Consider the following 20,010-nt stretch of genomic DNA (forward strand, 5'->3'; position numbering starts at 1 on the left):
AGTATTCTATTTTGCTTATCTTAAAAATTGAGACTTCAGTGCTTTCAAAACTGTCACTTCTAGGCAGGCAACACTCCAATAAATAGTCCAAAGGGGAATAATAATTTTTAAAAAGTTTATGCAGCATTTTTAGGATTTACAAAGAATTTAATGTGTTTTATCTTATTCAATTCACACAACAATCTTATGAAGCAAGTGTTATTAGACCAACTTTACCTATGAGAAAACTGAGGCAAACAGATGTGCCCAGGGTCAGACAGTTAGGATTACTAATCCTGAGACAGAATTTTTACTTAGACCTTCCAAAATCCAGGTACAGCACTCTAACCACTACAGCAATTATATCTTTATCTCTTCTTACTCTCTTCCTATAGAAGTGTCAAACTTGGGACCCACAAAATTCCTGAGTGCAACTGAATAAGATAAAAAAAAGTGTGCCCCACAGGGTTCTGTGTCCAGTTGAGTTTGACACCCTTTCACTATACGATAGTACCTACACAATTCACTGAAGGACCACAAATAAGTGATAACCATGTTTAAGCAAACAAGAATGTTCCAAGTCACTATGAAAGAATGTAATTTAAAACTAATCTGAAGCTTTGTCTCACACCCAACAAACTGGGAAAGATGAACAGAGGTAGAAAAAGGTCAGTGTTGGATGAGCTGTTGGAAGTCAGGCACAATTACACATAGTAGTGAAGCTGTTATACAATCATCTCTAAAAAGCAATTTAGAATTGCACTTTTTAAAAATAACTAAACTATTTCTTTTGATATAAAGATTCCATTATTAGTCATATACCAAAGACAAAGTCAAACACAAAAAAGAAAGAACCCATATACACCAAAATATGTGGTGACAAAGAAATGAAAACAAAGTGGAAACTCTTCAATTGGATTGTGGATGAAAAAACTATGGTCTATGAATGTAATAAAATATTATTCTAACGTTTCTTGTTATGATTTAAGAAATAAGGATTAAGAGGAACATAAGGAGACATACATAGACTATAATAACAAAAATAAAAAGAACATTAAAATCAAATAATATTTTACAATAAATAAAAAACAGCTTTTTTCCCTTGTATTATTTAGTGTAGAATGTTTTATATGCTACGATTTGTGCATGCTTCGTTGGTTGATTTTAACTGCTTTTTTTTGTTATCAAGAAAGGCTCTTTTAGATCTTCAATCTATATACTATCCAATCGATCAATAAAACTGACTGCCTTAAATTGCAGATAACTGATGATTGATTAATCAACATTTATTAAGCACCTACTATGTGCCAGATATTATGCTAAGCATTGGGGATTAAAAAAAAGGAGACAAAGGACAGTTTCTGCCCCCAAAGAGCGCACGAGTAGACAATATGCTAACAAATATATACAAAGTAAAATGAACAGGGGAAGGAGAAGGAAACATTTACCAGAGGGAAGGCACTAGAGAATACAGAGAGATTAGGGAAAGTTTCCTGTATGAAATGGGATTTTAGTTGGAACTTAAAAGAAAGCCAGAAAGTTCAACAGTTAAGAGCAGAGAAGGGAGAACGTTCCAGGCATGAGAACAGTCAAGACAGATAGAGGAAGGTCTTGTTCTTCTGCAAGTCACTGTAAGACTACATGACAGGAAATAAAAAGTGTAAGAATACTGAAAAGGTAGGGGGGTGAGCTAAGTTATGGAGGGCTGATTAAAGGCCAGACAAAGCATTGTGTATGATACTTGAAGGAGGGAGCCATTGAAATTTATTGGGTAGTTGGTAACATAATTAGACCTATGTTTTAAAAAAATCACTTTGATTTTGGTTGAACAGAGGCTAAAGTGGAGTGGAGAGAGACTTCAGGCAGGCAAAACTACCCAGCAGGCTACGATAGTAGTCCTGGTATGAGGTGATGAAAATCTGTACCAGGGTGGTTGTGTTAGGACTCATGGGGCCTATTTGGAAGATGACACAAAGGTAGGAATTGGGGAGATAGTAGCAGACAAATGGTCTCAATTTTTCTTCCTGCAAAACTAGAAGGCCATTTCTAAAATATATAGAGAATCGATTCAAATTTATAAGAATACAAGTCATTCTCCAACTGATCAATGATCACAGAATATGAACAAGCAAATTTCAGACAAAAAATTAAAACCATCTAAAGCCACTCTAAATGCTTTAAATCACTATTGATTGGAGAAATCCAAATTAAAACAACTTTAGGTACCACTTTCACACCTATCAGAGTGGCTAAGATGACAGGAAAAGAAAATGCTAAATGTTTGAAGGTATGTGGGAAAACTAGGACACTGATGCATTGTTGATGGTGGTGCAAACCAATGCAATCACTCTGGAAAACAATTTGGAACCATGAACAAAGGGCTATAAAACTATGTATACCCTTTGATCCAGCAGTGCCATTACTAGATCAATACCCCAACGAGATAATAAGTGAAAAGGACCCACATATACAAAAATGTTTGTATCAGCTCATTTTGTGGTGGCAAGGTATTGGAAATTGAAGGGATGAATATTAATGGGGGAATGTCTGAAATGGAATACTCTGTTCTATAAGAAATGATGAGCAGGCAAATTTCAAAAAACTTATAAGAGTTACATGAACTGATGCTAAAACCAGGTGAACACTGGACACAGGAACAACTAAATTATGTGACGATTAACCATGACAGACTTAGCTCTCCTCAACAATTACAAAGATCCAAGACAATTCCAATAGATTTGTGATGGAAAATGCTACCTGCATGCAGAGAAAGAACTATGGAGACTGAATAAAGAGCAAAGCTTACTATTACATTTTTTTCTTTGTTGTGGTTTTTCCCTTTTCTTTCTTCCACAACATGACTAATATGGAAATATGTTAAAACTATTATACATATATATAACCTATATTAGATTGAATTGGTCAGGGGAGAGAAAAGGAGAAAAACTTGAAACTCAATATCTCACAAAAATGAAAGTTAAAAATTATCTTTACATGTAATCAGAAAAAAAATACTATTAAGTATGAAGAAAATTAAATTAAGAGGCAAAATTTTCAGGTGAGAGTGAGGAAGGAAATCTATGGAAAGCTGAGGAGGAATGAAGAGGTCTGGGAGAGCCATTGTGGAGAGTAAGATAATGAATGGATAAAGGAAGTATAGTAGGATTTTGCCTAATAGCAATATTGTAGAAATCTGTGGTGAATTCAATAAGAATGGTTGTGTGATTTTCTCCATCTTTGTTCAGATGTATGAAGGATTGAAAGTGATGAATGGTGAGAGAATTCCAAGGTTGAAGCATGGTTGGAAGTAAGTGATACTGTGATTTGATAAGGGAGCTAGGGATTTTCAAGAGAGGAAGATACTGAGTTGAACTGGTTCATATTTCTCCTGATTCTAGTCACATATTACCAATTGCTTCCTGTATGTTAGATATCCTACAGGCACCTCAAATTCAACATGCCTAAAGTCAGAACTCTGTGAGGCTGCTCATCAGAACTGCAAATAGCTTTCTAATTTGTTTCCCTATCTCAGTCTTGCCCACTCCTAACTATCTACCTCAAGCAAATCTGATTCCATTAAAATGTCTCTTATCACTATTAGGATCAACTCTTTAAAGCTTGAGCCCAGATTATTTTTTCAGAATTTTTTCACATTACCCACTCCTATCCCCTTTTAACAGTTCTAATCTTCAGTCAAGCTAGTTTTCTAACAGCTCGTCACACATGACATTTCACCCTCCCTTCTCTACCACATTTTTATAGTGACTGTGCAACATGCCTGGAATGTTCAATAGATTAATGACTACCTTTTATATGATGCCAAAAAGGAAATTTCTTTTTATATAGGATCATGGTATTTAAGAGTTGGAAAAGACTCTTAGAGGTCATCTAATCAAATCTTTCATTTTACAAATGGAAGGCTATATGATAGACCAAAGCTCATATACATATAGGCCTTATCTAATTTGTAAAAGAATGAGAATACTATTTTGTGTCATTGTTAGTTTTCATTCATATTTGATCATTTTTCTTGTGGCGTTTCAAATTCCACAAAATGAATTTTTCCTTTATAATGGGATCTTTCCTTTATAAAATAAATAAAAATGTTCAATTTTCAACACAAGTATTTCAATTCAAGTATTTTTTATCATAATGTAAGAAAAAAGAAAAATAAAAGGTGTATAAAAATTTATTTTCTAACATGAAGAGGTTATTGAAGTGATATAAGGAACAAAAGAACCTAAAGAACACAAAAGAAAAAAACAAAAAATAGAGAAACAATAATAGCAACATATACATATTATAAACACAGTAAAGAAGGCAACAGTGTTATCTCTTGGAGTAGGGTTAAGAATAGATAAATAGCATGTTATATAAATGTTCCCATTTATATCATTCTTATGAAAATGTTAAAATGTTTGCATTTGTCACTGTCAATTAAAATTAAAATAAAATTAAAATTCACTTCCTTTAAAAAGGTTAAGTGATTATGTGATGATCAATTGACTGATTAACTTGGCTCAACAATGAAGTGACTTCAAGGCAATTCCAATAGACTTGTCATGGAAAATGACATCCACATTCAGAAAGAGAACTATGAAGAATCAAAATGTAGTATTTTCATTTTTTTCTTGTTGCTTTTTTTCTCCTCAATGTGACAAATGTGGAAATATCTTTAGAAGAATTGCAGACATTTAATATCTGTATCACATTGCTTACTGCCTTGGAAAAGGGGAGAGGAGAGGGAAAAAAAGTTGGAATACAAGGTTTTACAAAGGTGAATGGTAAAAACTATCTGCATGCATTTGGGAAAAAAAAAAGTTAAGTAAACTCACAAATCAGATTATGGAATTAAGATCAGTATCCTTTGAGGAGGGATGAAGGTTGATAGAAATGGGACAGAACAAAAAGGGGGCAGGGTTAGAAAACCAGTACCTAAATCTGGATAGAAGAAAAAGAGTTCAGGAGAATATGCTTAAACTAGTAAACTAGTTTGTAAACTAGTCTGTGACAGTTAAGCATGCCACTTAACTGATTCAAATTTAAAGTTTGAGTCTGCTGGCAAATATGAAATCATTCTAATTTTTCTTTTTGCCATTTGGGAGTGGGGAGAGTCTACAAAGAACTAAATTTGTTAATTCTATCAAGCTAGGTAATAAAAAGAGATCACAGCTTCAGGAATTCAATCTTTTAGATTATTTGTTTACAAATCTAGTATAACTTTCAGTGTGTGGCTATGGAAAAAATAATGGTTACAAGAGGAATTTTAAATTATGTTATAAATTTGAGGAAAATTTTAAAAACCTTTTTATTTCTGAGGTAGGCTTTCTTGGCTGAAACTCGCCCACGTCTTGCTTCCAATTGCCGAGCTTTCTGCTGAAGTTTCTGTAGCTCTTCTCTCTGCAGATGTAGAGATGCTGCCATCTCTTCCTTTTCAAGCATTGCCTCCATGCTTTCATAAGTGTCATAATACACTACTTCATCTCTCTTTTCTATTATGAAAATTCAATAAAGAGGGGGAAAAAACACATTAATTCGGATCCTTACTAATTCTACAACTATGGACACTTAGACAATGAATTAGATGAAGTTTTATGTTTACTCTGCCGGAGGGTGGGAGTGGGGGTGGAGAAGAGATATGTGGCTAAGTAAATTAATTAACCTAAGTTAAGATTCTGAAGAGTAAAGATGATCAATCATTTATGAAACACACTTCACCTGTGTATGTAATGTCCTAATTATAACAGAGCCCTTATTAGCCATTATAATGAGGCCTCAAGATAGTAATATTTTATTAGTGATTAGTCCTAGTTAGTTTGTGGGCTTTACTTAGAAATATTTTTTTTAAAAATCTGTAAGAATCCATAACTTAAGACTCTTTTAATTCAATTAATTACATAATTAATTCTATCAGGCCTTGCCCCCATTATTAATCAGTGGGGAAGAGGGAAAATAAATCTTAAAGTCATCAAGCTAGTTTTTCTTTAGTTTTAATCAGGCCTAAATTTAAGTTAAAACAAGTATTAAAAAAAAAAAAAAGCAAGAATTCCCTTATTAAGATTTTATAAAATATAATTCCACAACTCTTATTTTTATTTAATTCATAATCCCACACTCCACTGCTGCAGTTTAAGCTAATTTCTTTTGATAACTAACTTACATTCTAACTCTGAAAATATCAAGCTGAAAAAAGCTAACAGTTTTGCAACTTTCTAACATGGGTGTTCTGTTTTTTTTTGTGTCATGGAGCCTATGATGACAATAAGGTACAGCCTATAGATCCCTTTCCAAAATAATGCTTTTAAATACATACTGAAATACAGTTAATAGCTGGGTTTTTTTCCCATAGTTCACAGAATCCAAATAAAGAATTCTTGTTTTGCATAGATATTTTCCTGATCCTTTAAAATTAATGCTGGGGTTACCATTCCTATTAAGAATTACCAAATTCCAACTTTTAAGGAATTATATTAAGCGACATTGGGCATAAGCTTAGACCAGCAATATTTTCTTTTTCCATTTTTTCAAGGTCAATCAATACAAAACTCTCATAAGTAATGATCTTAAAAAAAAAATCTGAATACCAAATTTCTACATGCACACTAAATGAAAAAGGATTATAAATGAAGTTGTGAATCTCAAATGGACAACTTGATTTTTCTTTTCTTGTAGGTTATACTTCATGTGTATTGGTAATTGTCCTGCTTGTTTGTATTTCCTACTGATCTTCCTTTTGGTCTCTTCTATGTAAAATGTTTCAAATATTCAAAATTTCCAAGTCATTAAATCTGTTGTAATTAGAAAAAAACTAGAAACTACAAATACATTTTTTAAGTAAAAAGTTTCTATTTTCTATTCTTATGTGTAATGTTGCTACACATTCTTAAAAATACCTGCTTTGAACCATTAAGGGAAAACCACTCTGATCTTCTAATAGAAATGCAGCTTTTGTTTCCATTTAAATCCTGCACCTCTCCCCAATACTTACAGTTTAACAGGTCTATGTACATTTGTAGGAGAAAATGTCTACTATATATTATACCTGATACAAGTCTCTTGATGCTTTCAAGCTGGGCTGTTAGCAGTAACTCTTCACACTTCAAGATCTCAAACTGTACTTCATACAACTGAAGTTGCAGATCATAATAATCTGCTTCTAACTGATCCAAAAGGGCAATAGCTTCTGTGCCGCCTTGCAAGCTCTGCATCTGGATAGAAAAAGAAAAATTGCTGTGGCATGTCAAAGGTTAATTTTTTCATCAGAAATTCATTCTAATATAGCAAAGCAAAGAAAGCATCTATACAAGAACTTATCATTCAGAAAGAATCTCAAAAGATACTCTCTAAAGAACCTTAAAATGTTTTTTGGTGGTTGGAACTATGAACTGAGAGATATGAGCATAGTGTCAGTTGCACTGCTACTGTCTATCCACAGACTGCTGAACCCCTTACTCTACGCACAGAATATTCAATCACAGATAAAAATGAACTGATGCAGATGGTTAAATTGGCTGAGTAGTATGACATGGCAGCTTGCATGAAATCTGTGAACAAAGAGTTGAACGATCCAGTGAATAGGGCAATAATTTCTTTGTTGCTTACAAAAATGTTGCAGAAACTCGGAGATGTTATCTTGGAGGATTGTTTCAAGTAGTGAGAAAAGGATGGAAAGTGCTAAAGATAGCATTTGGTTCATGAATAGAGAGAAAACCAAATTAAGAGATATCTACAATGAAGTTCTGCCTCTCTTAGAAAAGTTCTTAATTCCTAATCCTTCACCAAAAAAAGAGCAAAGTCTTCTGTTTGAAAATTAAAGGAGGCTACTGCTTATTTGGCTAAAGTTACTGCTGGTGATTACAAGAAAGGATGAGTGGACCGCTCATAAAAAGAAGCATTTCAAAACAGCACAAAGGAACTTCTCTTTATTCTGTTATAAGATATTGAACTTTCCAGAGAAAACTTGTTCTCTCAAAAAGAACAGCTTCTGATGAAGCACATTGCTAAAGTTAATATTTTTAAGTGAAGAATCATTCAAAATTAGCACATTAATAATATATTTACTGAGAGACAACCTGACATTGTGGATAGCAGACAGATATATACCCAAGAAAATGAAGATGAAGCAGAAGAAAGTAGATTCACCAGCCTTCCAAGTTTTGTCAGCCTCATCCTATAGTTATACAGTAGACTATATTGGTCACTAATACTGTCATACAGATAGTTTTTCTTTATGACTGTTATTTCTATTTGGACATATACTATTTTTCATGTGGTTTTTATGTTTAGTATCAAGAGAGTAGAGCCAGTTAACATTCTACTTTGTTAATATAACATTTTCATCTAAGGTGGCCAATATGGAGATATGGAATTTTTATCCAAGGTTTACATGTTTGGCATAGTATTTTGTGTATACTGTAATTTCACAAGGCCAATATTAAAATAATTTCCATGTCTAAACAAAGAAAATTAAACTAGAGGATTGGAGCACTCACAGCTATGATAGAAATAAATGTTCTGTATTACATGTTATGCCATATGTATTTGTGGCTCACAATTTCAAAATGTATACTTTTAGGATTGAAGTTGCAAAAGTGTTCCGTAAAACAAAGTTTTAAACCTCTAAATTTACTATGGAGATGGGCAGAAACAGTTTCCATTCCATTTTTTTGTAGTAACCTGCTGTTTGTTTTCATTATTTTTGCATATGCTACTACTCACTTTATTGTATTTAAATGGGTTAGCTAACATAAGAACAAATTACAAAATGAAAGAAAAATCAACTACTGGATATTCAAAGTCAACTGTCTAACAAGCATATCAAGTTTTTTTGCTTTTGATTTGTGTTTTTCACTTTTCCAAACATGTATGGAACAAGAAAATAACAGGGTAACTAAGATAATGGTTAGATTTAATGTCTTATGAAATTTTCCTGAACAATCAAAAAAAATTATGAAGATCATTCATTTTATGAATGGGGAAAAATAACAGAATTAAGTGATTTCTAACAGAGCTAATGTAAACAAAGTAAAAAATATGCATTGCTCCTCTGCAAAATGACTTGGATTATATTAATCTAGCATTAGGGGTGATAATAATATACTGAACAGGAACAAGATTACCTGAAAGTTAAAACAAATAAACTGTTTGGTAAAAGAAAGTAAAGGTCAAATTAGTCAACCATTCTGGGCTGAACTTTAAATATTTATTCTCAGCTCTAACACTGTGACATCCTAACAGTTTTTTACATAAACCAAGACTCTTCTAAAATCAAATTTAAAAGAAAATATTGTTTCAGTCATTTATTCATTAAGTACTTATCATGTGCCAAGAATTGGGCTGAGCATTAGGAATATAAAGAAAGGTAAAAACAGGGTTCCTGCTAGCAAGGAGCTTAACAACTTGACAACAATGTATGTGTAAACACACGGTAAATGGGAGGTAATCTTAAAAGAAAGAATTTGCATTTGGAGGGATTGGGAAAAGCCTCTTATAGAAAATCTTTTAAGATGTCAGGGAAATGAAAAGTCAGACACAAAAAGAGATTCCAGGCCTGGGAGACAGCCACTGAAAAGATACAGACTTCAGAGAATGTGAAGAACAGCAAAAAAGCCAATGTGTGCTGCTATTAGATATTGGAGAAGAGTAAAATATTAAGAAGAATAAAGTGTTACAGTTTGGTTAAGAGAACTAGAAAGGGTCAGTATGCAAAGGGCTTTAAAAGCCAAATAGAGGATTTTGTAATTTATTAAACAGAAGAGTAATGTAGTCAAGTCTGAAGCCACATGAGTGGAAAACAGACTCGAGTGGGAAGAGATTTCAGATGTGAAGAACTAGAAGACTACTGTATTAGTTCTAGTATGTGATGATCACAGCCTGAATAGGGAGTGTGTAAAGAGGAGAACATGAAGAGAATGAGAGATGTTGTGAAAGAATCAATAATTAATCCTGGCAAGAGATCAGATGTGTGAGGCAAATGGGAAGAGTCGAGTTTGATAATTTAACCCTACATGACTGGTAGTGCTGTGACAAAACAGGCACACTGAGGCACTTTTTGATGGAGTAGTCAAATGACCCAATAATTTGGACTGTCTGGTACAAAGTCTTTGCACAAACAAAATAAACACAGCTAAAATTAGAAGAGAAACTATTAACTAGACGAAAATCTTTGCAGCAAGTTTTTTTTTTAAACTAGAGATTTCATTTCCAAGGTATACAAGGAGCTCACTGAAGTTTATAAAGAATAAGAGTCATTCTCTAACTTAAAAATAGTCAAAGGATACATACAATGCAAAGAGACAGTTTTCAAATAAAGAAACCAAATGAAAAATGTTCCAAAATCATTAATAATTAGAATGTCAATTAAAGTTAGGAGTTCTACCTTCATACTCATCAGAAGGGCAAAGTTGCAAAAAAGGAAAATGACAAATAGTGAGAGACTTTGGGGAAAAAAGACTCATTAATGCATTGTTAATAGAACTGTGAATTAGTACAACTTTTCTAGAGAGCAATTTCAAACTATATCCCAAGTCACTATACTCTTTGATTCAGCAATTCCAAGACTAGACTCATAGCCCAGAGAGATCAAAGAAAGAAAACATAGATCATATGTACAAAAAATGTATAATTTCTTTCCTTCCTACTCCTTTCCCCATTGAAAATCCTTTTAACAAGTAAGCAAAATATATGCACACATCTGTCCCATCCAGAAATCTCTATTTCATTTTGCCTCTTGAATCCATCAACTCTATCTTGATATATATACAATCAGTTCTGCTATAATGCAACACATGAAGTTCCAAAGAGAATTATGCACTGCAAAACTGAATAATAAAAATATACAGAACTTATGGGGGAAATGGGTTGAGGGAGACAACGCTGAAAAACTTAAATCAGTGACACAAAAAAGAGAGAGGCAAAGTCAGAAGTACCTGGAAAGACTAGTTTGAACCAACAGAGTTAAGATGAGCACAAGAACAATTTATACAGCAACACTGTAGAGGCTTAAGAACTAACATCCAATGCAATAACCAAACACAATTACAGGATGGTTGAAAATGCATACATACATACTACCCATGCCCTGATAGATGACTCTTCAAAAAAGCAAAATGAAATAGATTTTTTTTTAAATATAACAAATATGGGCACATATTTTGGTTATTTGTTAAAAAGGATTGTTTTTCTTCCTTTTCAATGGAGAAAGGAGAAATAAAGAAAACAAATGTTTAGTCATAGGGACAAAAAGGTGATTAAACATCCATCTTTTTTTTGATCTAGATATTCAACAACAGGGCCCATAGACAACAAATCAAGGACAGAAAGCAAAATACTAAGAGCAGTACTCTGTGATGATGAAGCTCTAGAAGCAAAGTGGGTGCCCATAAATTGTGGAACATCTGAAAATAATGATTATATATAAATGTAATATATTTTGTTATATAACTGACAAGAATAAAGAATTGGGCAAAATCTATATGAACAAACAAAGAGTGAATAAGCAGAAGCACAAGAGCAGCATGCACAATGACTAGAACAATGTAAACGAAGAGATCACTACAAAAAAAAACTGAATTCTTAAGTAACACAAAAGCTAGTAAAGGCTAGTCAATCAGTGAATGTTTTTTAAGAACCAGGCATTGTGCTAACCACTGGGGACATAAAAGTAAAAGACCATCTCTATTCTCAAGGTGCTGACATGTCTAATGAGAAAGATAACATGCAAATAATTATATACACAAAAAAAAGCTATATATATACAGGATAAATTGGGAGTAAAAAAAATCAACAGAGTCTTTCTACAGAAGGTGAAGTTTTAACTGGGATTTGAGGAAATCTAAAAGGCAGATTGTAGGAGAGTTTCAAGCATGGGGGACAGTCAGTGAAACTGCTAAAAGTACAAAGGCCACTGTCACTAAACTGCAGATTATTTGATAGGATTGGGAGGAAAGTAAAAGAAGGATGGGTTGTAAGGGACGGGGAGAAGGGGATGTCTTAAGTTACAAATGACTTTAAATGTATTTTATATTTGATTTCTAAGGTAACAGGGAATCACTGGGTTTTTACTAAGTATGGGGATGATACAGTCAGGCCTAGATTGCTTTAAGAGCTCAGTGAGAGATGGACTTGTGAAACAGGTAAAGTAACCATTAAGGTTTTGCAAAAGTCCAGGTGTGAGATGATGAGAAGCTGTACCAGGGTGGTGGCAATGTCAGAAAAGAAAAGGAGACATGCATAAGAGATGGTACAAAGATAAAATTGATAGGCTTTGGCAAAAGATTAGATGGGGAGGCCAGAGGTTTAAGAGAGAATGAGAAGTCAAGGATGATACCTAGTCTGCAAGCCTAGGGAAATTTGATATCCTCAACAGTAAAAAGGAAATCATCTACTTATCTAGCTCTAATCTTTCTGCTGACCCACAGAATCACATCTTTAAGTACATCCTGGACTAGAGGTTCCATAGACATTTTAAACTCAACATGGTCAAAACTGAACTTATTTTCTCCTCAAACTCTTGCCCCACCTCTCAACTATCCCTCCTTATGCCTTCCTCCCAAGCTAGGGTAACTGAGAAGATTACAACTATCTCCCTATAGATATCTACTTTTTCATCTTAAAACAATCTTTATATGAATTGTGAATGGTCTATGCACAGAAGAATTATAGTATAAATGAAAATTCAACAGGAACTATCAGGCTTTCACAAGATTACAAAGCACAGTAGGTGTCACCTATGAGAGAGGTGTAGAGAATATACAATCTCAACTGTTTATTGTTAGCAATAACTATTTTCCCATCCCCAAAAAAGGCACTTATTTAATTATGATACCAAATTACTGCCAACAAAACTTCTGTCCTTTGGGTTTCCCTAAAATTTGTTTTAACTTCTTTGACAATAGCTAATAGAATCCCCATTATTTCAGTAACAGAAATATGTTTCTAATATATTTTGTATATAGCCTAAAAGTTCTAAAATTTTGATGTTAAGTAGTTTAAAAAAACAACAACAACAACAACAAACCTCCAAGTCAATTTTCTATTATTTTATCCCACCTAAAAAAATCTAAAATTTAAAGTAATAAAAAGTCTAATATGAAGAACTTCTATAATTGGTAATTATAGCATACATGTACATACTTTCACACATATATGAACACAAACATGCTGTACATATATGAAGAATGTAGATTCAAACCTCCTTGAGGATAAAGATTTCTTTTTCTTGTTGTTGTCATATTGCCAGTGGCTGGCACACTGGCTTATTGATAGTATCCACTTAACAAATGGTTGTTGGATTAGATTGTAGTATGCTACTGAAAAAACAGAATTAAGCCGCCACTCCCAAAGTTCAAGTTCATCCTGATTCCTTTCCAAAACATTGGTCCTGGAAGGTATTTACTATGTCCTGCTGCTGTTTCTGCTCTTTTAAACTTAGTTCTCTGGAACCTGTGGGGGAATTCAGTATACATGAAAGGGAACAGGAAGAAAAAGAAGCAGCACTGGAAAATGTGGATAATAAAAATTTAGACAGTAAAATAAAATCTTGGTGGGATCAATTTTTAAGTTAAAAAAAAAAACCTACTTCAAGTCTAGCACTGCATTTATTATAACATCTGAGGTCTTTGTTTTAAATTTTCAATTTTGGCACATCAGAGGAACTAAGTATTTTACCAGACAAGCTAGCATCTTTAACACATCCTGAACATTTATGGAGTCTTTAAAAAACTAAATTGAAAGGTACTATTACAAAATCTTTAGTGAATAGCAATCCTCTGGGTTCAATCTGGGGGATTCAATAATCTGGAATGGGTTCAATAAATTATTTTTCTCCTTTCATGAGTAAAAATCACCTTAATATTTATAATTCAGAGTAGACTCACAAGATCCTAAAAGAATAGTCGCTAATGGGTCAATGTCCACTTTTTCAAAATCAAGTGAAAAGCATGTTTACCAAAGCTGTTTACCACTTTTATGGAGAATCTTCAGAATACAGAAAAAAACTTAAGAAAGAATCGCAAAGAATGTTGCAATCTTCCAGATGTTTCTGTTCATAGATGGCACTGTTCTGTTTCCAAGCTCTGGACCACTGCTAAGCCTACTAAATGTATCCGCAATTACTCAAAAGATTAAGGCATTACTCTCCTTAGAAGGAAAACTTAGTAGATTAAAAAAAACATTTTTGTTTAGACTATGATATGCAGTTTAATGAACAACCCAGAGTTGATCCTCAGTACAGGTTTCTAAAATGATTAAGGTCTAGAATAAATTAGGAGAGTGAGCTAGAGAACCTTTCGAAGACTGCATAAAGATTTTTTTAAATATTCAAACTTCTCCTTGAAACAAAGGCCATCTATATTACTATTCTTGAAGTGATGTGATTATAGGCAATCAGTCTCTGAAAAGTTAAAATTAAGTCTCCAAGAAAATATTATACACAATGACTAAAACAATGCAAAAAGAAAAAAAAAAAAAAAAAAGAGAACTAAATAAACGAAACTAAAAGGTGGGAAATAATAACGACCCATCTTGGACCAAGTAAAGAGATATTTGAAGGTATTTGTAGGGGGAGGAATATGGGTATTTTCCTTCTCTTCAATTCTTAGCTAAAAGGAATGGTTCTCTGGGAAGAAAGGAAGGACTAAAAACTGAGAAATATAAATAATATAAACACATAAAGATTATTTAAATAATAAGTTAAAGAACCTAAGTTTGTTTAGCTTGGATAAGAAGATTCGGGGAAAGAGCCAATGTGAGAATGATAAATATTCTTCAAGTATTTGAATGGTTTAGTGTGCAAGAAGGATTAGAATAGTTCTGCTTAGCTAGAATGCAGAAAAGGGCAAAAATGTGGAAGATGTAGAGAAGCTTATTTAGGCTTTAATATAAGGGCAATGGGAGAAGAATCTTATTAATTAGAGCTATCTATGTGGAGAATAGAAGTTTTCTCTGCAGGAAAGAACCTCATTCAGGCATAGGCTGGAGACTAGATGGCCTATGAAGGTTCTTTCCAAATCTGGGATTCTATAATTATATATGGCTTATGTGATTAAAAAAGGTCAGTTCTTCATGCAAGGAAACAGATACAGAATAATATAAAAGGATTTAAATTAAAACTTTTTCCTACTTTTCCAACTGAAAATGTTTCATCATTTTAATACAATGTTACCTCTTCTTTTAATGCATGTTTCTTCTGTTCCAAGCAGATTTCTTTAGCTCTCATCATCTGCAGAGTTTCCTTTGAAACTGCATATTGAAGTTTTTCCATCCTTTCAGCTGCTGCTGCCCATGATGCTTTACCAAATTTTTTCTGATCTGCTCTCATCCTATCATACACAGCTGCAGAAAGACAATATATAACAAAGATTCAATATGTATTCTGCTATTATTTCTGAGTCTTCTTGATACCACTGACAATCTACTTCAAAGAATATGAATATGTAAATTGTTTTTAAGAGATAGAGGCTATGTAAGATATAACTATAAATGTCAAATACTTCAAAAGTTTTTAAAGTGATTTTTAAAAATCTCCTCAAAGGTCAAACAGGATTTTTCCAAAGGATTTCAGTCAAAAATAAAGAACAATTAAGTTATTCGTCTTGAAACATAGTTTTATTCAAAGCAAATATAGTTGATGGTTCACCAGCTTTCAAACCGTGCTGAACTATTTCTTTTTTGTAAAGAACATTATCTTTTTTGTAAAAAAGGCATTCTTTAAAAAGAAAGAGATATTTACTTAAGATACGTGAAACTTAAAATACTGTGCATCAACGTTATCAATGAGAAGTGATTAACTGAGGAAAAAAATCTTTTGTCAGATATCATTAATAAGGGTATGGTATTCAAAACATATGTTCAACCAACATGAATATAAGATTAAAAACCATTCCCCAACACAAATAAATGGTTCAAAGGATACAATAATTTTCTCCTCCCCCCATTTTATTTGAAGAAACCGAATAAGAAGAAAAACAGAAAAGCAATACAAAACAAAATGAAACAAAAGAAGAGAACATTATCATGTGCCCAGGAGATCAAGGATTCAAAATATATAACGATTTCCAATTTAAGAAAGTGTACAACCCCTCCCCCCCCGACCATACACACATCTTTCCCATCCCTATTGACTCATTAAAATCTGCTTCAAAACTTGGCTTGCTTATTATGTATATATAGCACCCAGGTATCCTTCCCCCTTGTCTTCTTCTCTCACCCATTGCTTCCCCACCCACCTATCCCTCCCTCCTTACTTCTTTATAGATTTGGGAGGGTGCTATACCCTTTATGGTATATATGTAGTATGGCCTATTTAACCCATTCCCAATGTGAGTAGGTTTTCAGAACTACAAACCCTCCCACTCCCCCAATGCCTGTGTCTATTCTTATCTGTATAACATGATTACTATGTTTACCTTTACTCTGTCAATCTTTAGCTATCCTATTCTTGATGTGAATCTTAAATATAAAAGATAATTTTCCATGTTTAAAAAAAATGAAACAATTTGTTCATGTTTAAACAGTCTGTCCATGTCAAGTTCCTTAAAATTGCTCATAATTGAATATTATTTTTTTCATTCAAATTATAATTTTGCTGAATATGATATTTTTGGCTGCAGAACAAGTTTTTTTTACTTGTCTGTAGATATAATTCCAAGATCTGTGGTCTTTTATGGTAGCTGCTGATAAGTCTTGTACATTTCCAATTATAGCTCCAGCTTATTTGAATTTTTTCTTGTTTTTTACAAAAGTTTCTCTTTGATCTAGGGGTTTCAAAATTTGGCAATAATGTGTTTTCCACAAAAGATTTCTTTGGGGCGGTGATCCGTAGATTTTTTTTCTATTTCTACTTTCCCCTCATATTCTAGCACTCCAGGAAAATTTTCTAAGATTATTTCCTGAGTTAGTATTGTCAAGGTTCTCTTTTTGGCCACAATTTTCTGGCAGTCCAATTATTCTCATATGTTCTCTTTTTGATCTGTTCTCTAGATCTGTTGTTTTCTTATGAAAAGTTTCACTTTCTATTCTATTTTCTCATTCTTTATAATGTTTTATTATTTCCTAACTCTCATAAACTCAGTGACTTCCCTCATCTTTGAAATGCTGTACCTTTTTTCTTGCATAGGTAATTTTTTAACATTGAACCCTGCAAAACCTTTTGTTCCAAATTTTTCCCTCCTTCCTCTCCTCTCTTCTCCTCTCCCCTAGCTGGCAAGTAGTCCAATACATGTTAAATCCAATATGTATACATATTTATACAGTTATCTTGCTGCACAAGAAAAATCAGATCAAGAAGGAAGAAAAACTGAGAAAGAAAACAAAATGCAAGCAAATAACAGAGAGTGAGAATGCTATGTTGTACTCCACAGTTTGTTCCCACGATTCTCTCTCTGGTTGTAGATGGTTCTCTTCATCACTAAACAAGTGGAACTGGTTTGAATCATCTCATTGTTGAAGAGAGTCACGTCCATGAGAAATTGATCGTTGTATAGTCTCCCTGTTACCACGTATACTGATCTCCTGGTTCTGGAGCTCATTTTCTTAGTATCAATTCATGTAGGTCTCTCCAAGCCTCTCTAAAATCATCCTGCTGGTTATTTCTTACAGAACAATAATATTCCATAGCATTCATATACCATAATTTATTCAGCCATTCTCCAATTGATGGGTATCCATTCAGTTTCCAGTTTCTTGCCACTACAAAAAGGGCTGCCACAAACATTTTTGTACATATGGATCCCTTTCACTTCTTTGAGATCTCTTTAGGATATAATCCCAGTAATGACACTGCTGGGTCAAAGGGTTTGCACAATTTGATAATTTTTTGAGCATAGTTCCAAATTGCTCTCCAGAATGGTTGGATCCATTCACAGATCCACCAACATTGTATCAGTGTCCCAGTTTTCCCACATCCCTTAGATTTCTTGTCATCTTAGCCAATCTGACAGGTATGTAGTTCTACCTCCTTTTCTAATTGGTTAACTTTTTAATCTTTTTTCTTGGATGGTTTTAATTTTTTCTTTAGTTTTCTCTCAATATCATATTTTTGAATATTTTTTTGAGTTCTTATGTAAAATGTCCTCCTCTGAAGATGAATCTCAATCTTCCCTGTTTCCATAATATGTTTCAAAAATGGAGTTCTTTCTTTTTTGCTGGTTCATTTTTTAAAAATAAGAGATATTATTATAAGTACTTCTAATCAGGGGGTTGGGAGATGATGCCTCAAGCATCCCTTCAGCTCTTCACTCTGACCAGGAACCTCAAACCAAGAGCTTCACCTTCCTACAAGTGCCCACAGCCATTAATGCCCGTGGCCCACTGCTTCTGCTTATACTGGTACTGGTTCTTCCTCAGCAAGGGTGGTCTCAGCATCATAGCTGGGTTTGGCTTTCCCAATCTGTCAAGCTTCACTCTGTCTTCCCAGACTCAAAGCCCCACTTAACAAACAGTCCAAGAGGTGAAAGTTTCTGTGGTTCCTACTTAGGTGATCAGAAAGCCTGAAGGATCCCCCCTTGATGTTTCTGCGGAGCTAGTCCTGAAGTGTTTGCATTTAAGACAGGTTAATTCCAGCCCAGGGTCTTTCTCCAGATCTTGAGGACCCCTGTTCTGCCACAAGTCTTCTTGGTTTTTCACCAATCTATGTATGAGGTGCAAATTTGTTCTATTGGTGGAGGAAATTGGAAGAGCTTGAAATTTACCAACTTTCTCCACACATCTTCCCAGAATTCTCCCCTCATAAAACAATTTTCAAAAGAAGAATTTTAACTACAAACACAACCTTAGGAAAAAATGCTCCAAATTACTAATAAGAGAAAATTTAAAAAATCAAAATAACCTTGTTTTGCATGTTGATAAAGATGACAAAAGATGGGAACAGTTAATGTCAGAGAGTATGAAAAGATAAGCACATTAATGCATCGTTGATAGAGTTATGGCATCAGTACAACCATTTTAAAAAGCAATTTGGAATTATGCAAATAAAGTGATTAAAATGTTCATACCCTCTGACCAAAGAAGTCACTGATAGAAAGGTCCCATGTACACCAAAATTTTTTTACAAAACTCTTTGTATCAACAAATATTTAGAAAAAGTAGTTATCTACTGATATATGGTTTTCCTTTTATTTATTAAAATGGCCATATTATTCATTACAGTTATTCTTGTCTACTATTATAGACTAAAACTAGGAGACAATATACATTTCTGGTACTACTGGTCATTTTAATTTAACATGTTTTATGTTATATTTAATGCAAGATTCAATGCATCATTCCCTAAACAAAAATAATGGTACAAAAAATGTAATGGAATAGTACTGTGCTATAAGAAACGAAGACAGAGAAAGCATAGAAAGATTTACATTTACAAGTAATGCAAAATGAAGTAGGAGACAAAAAAAATATACAATGCACATGAAAAGAATGATCAAAATTGAATGTCGTGAATTTTTAAAAAACAAAACAAAATAAGCATTGCTCTCATAAAGATTAGAGAAAAACCTCCTTTTGTTCCTTTTTATGGAGGTTCCATAAGTGTGGAAACAATGCACATACTGTCAGATTTTTATCCCTCTTTCTCTAAAAAAAATGTCCTTAATATATAGGATGGCTCTCTGGGTAGAATGAAGAAAACAAATAAAGGCAATACTTAAGCAACTCCACATGAAGTATATGCATAGAGTCACAGTGCAGTATAATAGAGTCCTATACTCAAATTTAGAAACTCTTATGTTCAATTATTAGCTTCAACTTTTGCTAATTATACAACCTTGTGTGAGTAACTTAAGGTTCTGTGACTCAGGTTTCTCATCTGTGAAATAAGTCAATAACGGTACTTTATGCTCTTACCTTCTCTGATGAGAGAAAAGAACTTTGTAAACTTTGCATCAATTAACATCTTCCCTTTTGTCATGTATTTGTCACTATATAATAACTCATACTATATTACATTCAGACATCCAACTTCAAAATCAGATATTCTCTTTCTTTTTGTCAGGTATTTGCCACTGTATAATATTCATACTACATTACATTCAGACA

General features: G+C 33.3%; 1 protein-coding gene across 1 annotated transcript in view; it reads right to left on the bottom strand.

The window, feature by feature from the left end:
* Positions 1–20,010, bottom strand: part of JMY (junction mediating and regulatory protein, p53 cofactor) — a 72,454-nt gene that overhangs the window by 16,642 nt on the left and 35,802 nt on the right. Inside the window, exons 3-5 of the mRNA XM_051971294.1 lie at positions 15,143–15,312; positions 7,022–7,187; positions 5,284–5,471 (exon numbers count right to left, since the gene is read on the bottom strand). Of these exons, the coding sequence (XP_051827254.1) occupies positions 5,284–5,471; positions 7,022–7,187; positions 15,143–15,312 (524 nt within the window). The remainder of the gene's footprint in view (positions 1–5,283; positions 5,472–7,021; positions 7,188–15,142; positions 15,313–20,010) is intronic.

Source organism: Antechinus flavipes, chromosome 1 (assembly GCF_016432865.1).
Source record: "Antechinus flavipes isolate AdamAnt ecotype Samford, QLD, Australia chromosome 1, AdamAnt_v2, whole genome shotgun sequence".
NCBI lineage: Eukaryota > Metazoa > Chordata > Mammalia > Dasyuromorphia > Dasyuridae > Antechinus > Antechinus flavipes.